Source organism: Odontesthes bonariensis, chromosome 12, assembly GCF_027942865.1.
Source record: "Odontesthes bonariensis isolate fOdoBon6 chromosome 12, fOdoBon6.hap1, whole genome shotgun sequence".
Lineage (NCBI taxonomy): Eukaryota > Metazoa > Chordata > Actinopteri > Atheriniformes > Atherinopsidae > Odontesthes > Odontesthes bonariensis.
In genome coordinates, this window is record NC_134517.1 from 11889077 (window position 1) to 11896638 (window position 7562).

Sequence of the window (7562 nt, forward strand, 5' to 3'; positions counted from 1 at the left end):
CCAAACCAAAGCCTGTCCTACTCTTTCTTAGTCTTAATCCCATCCTCATTTCTAATTTTTCGCAGGCTTATATGATATGATATCATGTGATATGATATTAAATCTACCAACACATGAGCTTCCCACAGTGTTTTGTTGATGATTATTGTTAAAAGACATAACTTCTGTGAAATTATCTGTAAATATCTGGCTGCAGTTCTTCTTTCCTTTCCTTATTTCATGCTGCATTTGTCAACAGAGAACTCCTCATTTCTGATCTCCGACGAGTAAGAAAAATTAGAGAAAACTCCATAAGAGGTCGAGATTGCTGAGTCATTGACACACAGCCTTAAAAGTAGAACACCAAAGCTCTCTTTGTTTATCTTTGAGTTGAAAATGACTTGATTTTGAGTTCAGACTTGTTAAAGGCACATTGAAAGCAACATCATTTTGTACTGAAGAGGGAAATAGTGCCAAGTGCTTAGAGTATGTTTAACTGTCCGTTGTTAGTCTGACTTTTTGTGACATTTCTTAAATGCAATCCAACTTTGTGTGCGTGCGCCTCTGTATTGAGCTACTGTCTCAGTGCAGGGACACAGCGAAGTTTTGGGCTTGTCCAAACTGATACTTGAATTATTAGCAGTGGTTAGTTGGTAAGTAAATTCTATGTTTGTTTTTCATGGAACAAATTAGCTGTTGTGGCTCTGGTAGAATTAAAAGCATTTTCTCAAGTGGCCTAAGACAGTGATTTAAATGAAGGTCCCAGAGTCTAGTTTTCACTTAGGTGTCTGATTCCCATGTCAGACTTTATCTGTAACTGAACATGCCCTTACACCCTTTTGTATCCCCATTCTTCCTCCCTTCTCATTCTCCAGGTGATTGATGGGAAACTGGCTCCCTTCCTGTCCAAGGTGATCAAGTTTGCTAGCTCCCATGTGTTCAGCTGCAGTTTGTGTCGAGAGAAAGGTTTCATCTGTGAGCTCTGCCACAATGGACAGGTCATCTACCCCTTCCAGGAAAACGCCACCCGCAGGTATAGATCACACCCCAGCGCCACCTCTCAGCCAGCACGCCGATTATTTATTTATTTTTCTTCCCAGTGGCCACTCGTGCTATTGTAACAAAAAATCCCCTGTGGCCCAAAAAGCATTTTTCCCCATATACCGCAATAGTAAAAGAGATGCCTGTAAATCTGTTCACAGGATGCCTCCAGCTGCTGTTATTTACTAATCTTTGTATTCTATATTTTTAAGTCATGGGCTGTGTTCGAAACCGCCTACTACATACTACATACTTGCAAACGGCATACTCATCGATCAGACGGTATGCAGAGCGTTTACACACAGCGTACTTCACTCCTGCCCGAGCCGAAATCAGCCGGCCTGAAAAGCTGATTTCGCTTAAGCTATAAACTCTGTAAATATATAACTTTAGCAACATTTGAAACATTTTCAGGCGAGAAAGTAGTCGTTTAGATCCCCAACGTGTTGAAAATCTGACAAAATACCGGCTATTTGTGAGTGACGCACTTTCGGTTATTTTCACAAAATAAAATACCCGTTGCCTTTTATCATAGGGAAAGCCATTACGATACAATTGGTGCTTTTGTTTTGAAAACAGGAAGTGAACCTACCCTCGTTGTAGCTAGCTTGAAACTGCCGTTTTGACAGGAAATGGCGATCGGCGACGTCACGTTACGTTGCATCTTGGGTAGTTTGAGTATGAGTAGTAACCTCATGATGCATACCCAACATTTCGGTGAATCTAGTATGCATCCGGGAACTTAAAAAAAGTTAAAGTTAGTAGGAATAGTAGGAGAAGTAGGCGGTTTCGAACACAGCCATGGGCTTTTTATCCGTCAAAAAACAGCCAGAAAAGCCCCAGAAAAGTTTCCTTTCCCACCGTGACGTCACAGCTGTGTACCTGCAATGGGATGTGTACGTACGTGCACGTCCTCATCGCCCCGGGGCATGATGGGAGGCCCCAAAGCATCATAGTATGCGCATACTGTGCATGCTCTATTCACCGCATAACGCGGAAGTTATCCCGGAAGTCAGAAACATTTTCGGCGTATGTGCCAGGCAAGTAACTCCATTGAAATCAACGGCGGCCATTTTGCTGTCCCTTATCCAGTTAATACAATACATCCATGGAATTGATCCTCGCATAATCTTCTGTACTTTCTAACATTTACTTTCCCACAGAAATCAATTAAAAATGTGACTGATTTAGGTTTCATTTCATGCATAGACCTGTGTGTGTAGAGGAGGATTTCCCCACTGCTCCCAAAGAAACAGTTTTATCTGGAGCACAGGATTTGGAGCCAAAATGAATCAACAGCAGGCCTGAGTCTTGAGATTCTTAATCCCTAGCTTCTAATGTTGAGTGCTAAGTTGAAGGCTGATCATGATCGGAAACTCATTATGAAGTTCTTTAAAGCTATAAAGCTCTTCCTTTGAGTTTTTGGGTACTAACATCACAGTATGATCTGGCTAGTCTGAAAAAGCACACAACATATGCTGTAAACTTTTAATTGAGTGCATGAAGATCTGTTGATTGTCGACAGTAACAACCCCATTAATAGAATAATTTTTGTTAGGATTTAATCCATGGAGTATTTGAATGGAAGTAGATATAACATAAATAAAACCAAAACCTTCTGCATGCACAGATATCGCAGAGGTAAAGTCAGATGAATTAACCCCCTTATACTCTAGAAACTGGGGACAAATGTCTATGTGATATTTTGAGCTGTTATATTTATGAGCCTGGTGTTTGTTAGAAACACCGGTTGGCAGACTGTGTGTGAGAGGGGATTTTCTCGACAGCGGACCAGAACCTCGTCTTCAACACTGAAATTGGGAGTGACGGACAGCAGATAGATAAGAGCTGATTAGGACCGATTCCTGAAAGACTATAAGCTGTGGTCTGGAACACACATGCACCAGCACACCTAGTTGTTGAGCTGTTTTATGATTTGTGAAGCACGTGTTAACGGATAACAGCTGTATCTACTGTACTCTGTATGCTTTGTTAGTCAGACACTGAAGGTGTAGGAAATACAACCACATGGATTTAGTACAGCCGCATTTGAATCATGCTTTTTTTTACATTTGTAGTTTTTAACATTATTCCCATCAGAAACTAATTATAAAACTCTGAGTTGAGTCGAATGTAGTTGGAATTCAACCTGGCCGTTTAATTGAACCAATGTCCAAGTTTACATGTACAGGAGGGGAATTGAGTTCCAGAACGAAGTATAGCTGAATTCTGCACAGATGTTCTCTTCAAGTGACTTAAATGAGGATTTTGTCAAATGATGTTTCTAGTTATAAAGTCAGGATTTTATTAGAGCAGAGCAACAGCTCTGGAAATGCTTAAAGGGATAGTTCGCCTCTTTTGACATGAAGCTGTATGACATCCCATATTAGCAACATCATTTATGAACATTGACTTACCCCCCGCTGCGTCCTGTGAGCCGAGTTCCAGCTGAGTTTTGGGGTTGACGAAGGTAGTCCGGCTAGTTGGCTGGGGATAAAAAAAAAAATAAAGCGTCTTGCTTCTCAAAACAATATGCGTTCAAAAGAGTAATACATTTGCATCACAAAATTGTCGCTCTAGAAAAAGTCAGACCTCACATCGCTTGGCGCTATTTTTGCCTCCCTTGATATCAATGCGTCCAATGTAAAACTGTGCAGACCGAAGAGCAGACCGAGCACTCCTCTGCTTCCGAGCAGTAAACACCGTAACGGGTGCGGCTATCGCTAGGTGGCTGCACGCATTGATATAACTCCAAAACTCGGCTGGAACTCGGCTCACAGGACGCAGCGGGGGGTAAGTCAATGTTCATAAATGATATTGCTAATATGGGATGTCCTACAGCTTCATGTCAAAAGAGGCGAACTATCCCTTTAAATGACCACAAGTTGACAGGTTTTTCTTATCTGTCTCATTTTCAGTCACAATTTCTGATGTGTTAAGCCGTCTTACAAAAGAAACAGAAAAATCTGCAAATGAGAGCAGCTTCACTTGAAACTCAGCTGCAGACTGGTTCAGAGCGCTTCCTATAGTCATTGTGCGTATGGAAGGTGTAAATGTACTAAAAGAATTGTTCTAAAATAAAAATGTGTTAGTGTGAATGCAGCCTCAGCTGGACAAGCAGGTCTGTGAAGACTAATAAGATCAGCTTCATTTTAAATAGGAAGAACTTTGTGTCTTTGTGTTGGCAGGTGTGACGGCTGCGGCGCCGTTTTCCACGCAGAGTGTCGGCAGAAAGCTCAGCCGTGTCCCCGCTGCGTTCGCAGAGAGCTTCACCACAAGAGGCCGTCGTCCTTCTGGTCACCCGATGACGACAGCCCCGGGTGCTTTCACCTGCCCTACCAAGACACCTGAGACCAACACGCATGCAGAGGCTGTGACAAACAGTGCACTGCGGAGCCGCGATGCTGGACAAGGTGCCTATGCTTCTGATACATGCGTTTGCAAGTTAGAACTCATTGCAGTTTGAACCAGATAACAGACGTGGAACTTTTGATGCACCACCAGGTTTGAGTTTTTCTGTGTGCATCTGCCAATACACACACTCCTGAGCTGAGCCTCCTTCGTCCTACTGTAAAGCACAAGGAGAAACCAACTGCTGCGTCAGGCTCTACAGACCGAACCACTTGTATTCACACAGCTTCATCCTTACCTTCTCTTGTCTCTTATTCCAGGGGTTAAACACGTAGAATCACAGCTGTCAACAGGACAAATTCAAACCAAAAGTTGAAAAATGTTTATTGTAATCTTCTGCTCTTAAAGCCATGCTTATGTTTAGTAATGGAACAATTAGTCAGTGGACAGAAAATTAGTAACCAATTTGGCAATTTATTAGCCGAAAAGCACAAGATTTGCTGCTAAGCAAACTGAAAATGCTTTTGTTCACTTTTTTTTGGTCTTTGCTTACAAACTAAATTACAAAGCACTAGAGGAAACATTTCAGAATAAAACACACACCGTTGCCTTGAAAGTTGGCTGCAACAAACTTTAAATGGTGGTTTTCGTCTGTATGGAGAATAACGCCTGTTCTCGATTTGCATTCATATCAATCAGAGTGAAATTTAAATATTAATGGAGAAGTTTACATTTTTTGTGTCCATCTGGAAGCAATAATCAAATGTCCTATTGACAACAAGGTTTTGCTGGTTTTAATATTTTACCGTTCTACGACTTACCATTAAAAATATTATTAGCCATCAAAATTCATTTTTACAAGTGATAAAGGACAAAATGCCGCCTTTTTTTGTTGTTGTTGTTGTTTTGTTTAAAAAGAACAGCAATCAAAAGAATATCTCCAAGAGTTAGTTTCTAGTCTGTTTCCTTTTTTTGTGTGAATAGATCTCAGTAATAAAACTGTGTCCAAAAGAAACTAACTTTTAAAGATATCCTCTTCTTGTCTGGCTGAGCTGAAGTCTAATCTTGGTTTGAGAAACTGTGGAGTTTACTGTGTTTTTGTACTGAATGAGGAGTGTAGGATTTGTCCCCCATCACGTGAATTTACCAAGTACCTTTTAATGACCAGTATGGACAGAAGGGATAACGGCAAGCAAAAGGAAAAGTCTAAAACATAACCTATTCAATACAGTTTTCAAACAAATATTGGAAAAAAACAAAAAAAAAAGCGTGAACCCACCCATCAACCATAAGAAACCCATCAACAGAAACTCCTGCCACACATTCTGCTGTTGAGTATGGGCAGGCAATATTGCCAAAAAATGATATCATGATATTTTTCTAAAATATCTTGACGATATCAGAGGCGATATTACACATTTCTGTTGTTTACTTTTTTTAAATGGATTTGGCCTCACAATAAGTTACAGCATCAGTAACATCCTTCCACTGTGAGGCATACAGCTATTTAAAAAAAAAAAAAAAAAAAAAAAAAGGCTTGGCAAATCCATACTGTACCAGTCTGGTTTTTTATTTGCTTGTAGTCCCGCCACTTCTGAAGTCTCTTGTATCTGCATCCATGGAACAGAGGACGTTTGTGTTTTAGGACAAATTCAACATGATACACCTTTACTCGACAGAACCTGCTTGCATGTCTTACGAAGGATAGTGGTCTGATTCACATTTTCTTTTCTAAAGCCAAAATACTTCCAGACAACACAAAGTCGCTCCCTTTTTTGGAATTAAAGGGATAGTTCGCCTCTTTTGACATTAAGCTGTATGACATCCCATATTAGCAATATTATTTATGAACATTTTCTTACCCCCCGCTGCGTCCTGTGAGCCGAGTTTTGGCGTTGACGAAGGTAGTCCGGCTAGTTGGCTGGGGTCGCAAAAATAAAGCGTTTTGCTTCTTAAAACAATATGTGTTCAAAAGAGTAATACATTTGCATCACAAAATCGTTATGCAGGAAAAAGTCAGACCTCACATCGCTTGGCGCTATTTTCTCTCCCTTCGTATAACTGCCTGCTGTGTAGACCGTGCAGACCGAAGTGCAGACCGAGCACTCCCCTGCTTCCGAGCAGTAAACACCGTAACAGGCGCAGCTATCGGCAGGTGGCTGCACGCAGTGATATGAAGGGAGAGAAAAAAGCGCCAAAACTCAGCTGGAACTCGGCTCACAGGACGCAGCAGGGGGTAAGTCAATGTTCATAAATGATATTGCTAATATGGGATGTCATACAGCTTCATGTCAAAAGGCAAGGCAAGGCATCTTTATTTATATAGCGCATTTCATACCACAGGCAACTCAATGTGCTTTACATAAAGACAAGGCATTTAAAAGAACAGCATAAAGCAGCATAAAAACAAGCAATTTAAAGAAAAAAAGAAAAAATAGAATAAAAATTAAAGCAATCAAAGAAGAGGGGAAAAAGAAAAATATAACTCAACCATAAGCACACCGAAAGAGAAATGTTTTTAACCTGGATTTCAAAGTGCTTACAGTTGTGGCTGATTTCAGGTCTGCTGGTAGTTTGTTCCAGTTGTGTGCAGCATAACAGCTAAAAGCTGCTTCACCGTGTTTGAACTCTGGGCTCCACTATCTGACCTGAGTCAGCAGATCTCAGAGCTCTGCTGGGTTTATACTCTGCTAGCATGTCATTCATGTATTCTGGACCTAAACCATTCCGTGATTTGTAGACGAGCAGCAGAACTTTAAAATCTATTCTGTATCTGACCGGGAGCCAATGTAAAGACTTGAGAACTGGGGTGATGTGATGTGATTTCTTTGTTCTGGTTAAAACTCGGGCTGCAGCATTCTGAATGAGCTGCAGCTGTTTGAGACTCTTTTGGGGGAGTCCAGTCAGAAGACCATTACAGTAGTCAAGTCTGCTGGAGATGAAAGCATGAATCAGCTTCTCCTGATCTGTTTGGGACATGAAACCCTTAATTCTGGATATGTTCTTAAGTTGATAAAAGGCTGATTTGGTGACTGATTTGATATGATTGTTGAAGGTCAGGTCTGAGTATCAGCACGCCGAGGTTCCGGACTTGGTGTTTAGTTTCTAGAGACAGTGACGCAAGATGTTTACTGACAGCAAACCTCTTCTCTTTGTTGCCAAACACAATGACCTCAGTTTTTTCTTGATTT

General features: G+C 41.0%; 1 protein-coding gene across 2 annotated transcripts in view; it reads left to right on the top strand.

The window, feature by feature from the left end:
* The window catches only part of plekhm3 (pleckstrin homology domain containing, family M, member 3), a 56126-nt gene extending 49167 nt beyond the window's left edge, over positions 1 to 6959 (top strand). For both annotated transcript variants that reach the window (XM_075479097.1, XM_075479098.1), the window contains exons 7-8: positions 855 to 1012; positions 4209 to 6959. In XM_075479097.1, coding sequence (XP_075335212.1) covers positions 855 to 1012; positions 4209 to 4371 — 321 coding nt within the window. In that variant the 3' untranslated portion in view covers positions 4372 to 6959. The remainder of the gene's footprint in view (positions 1 to 854; positions 1013 to 4208) is intronic.
* Positions 6960 to 7562: the final 603 nt, after the last annotated feature.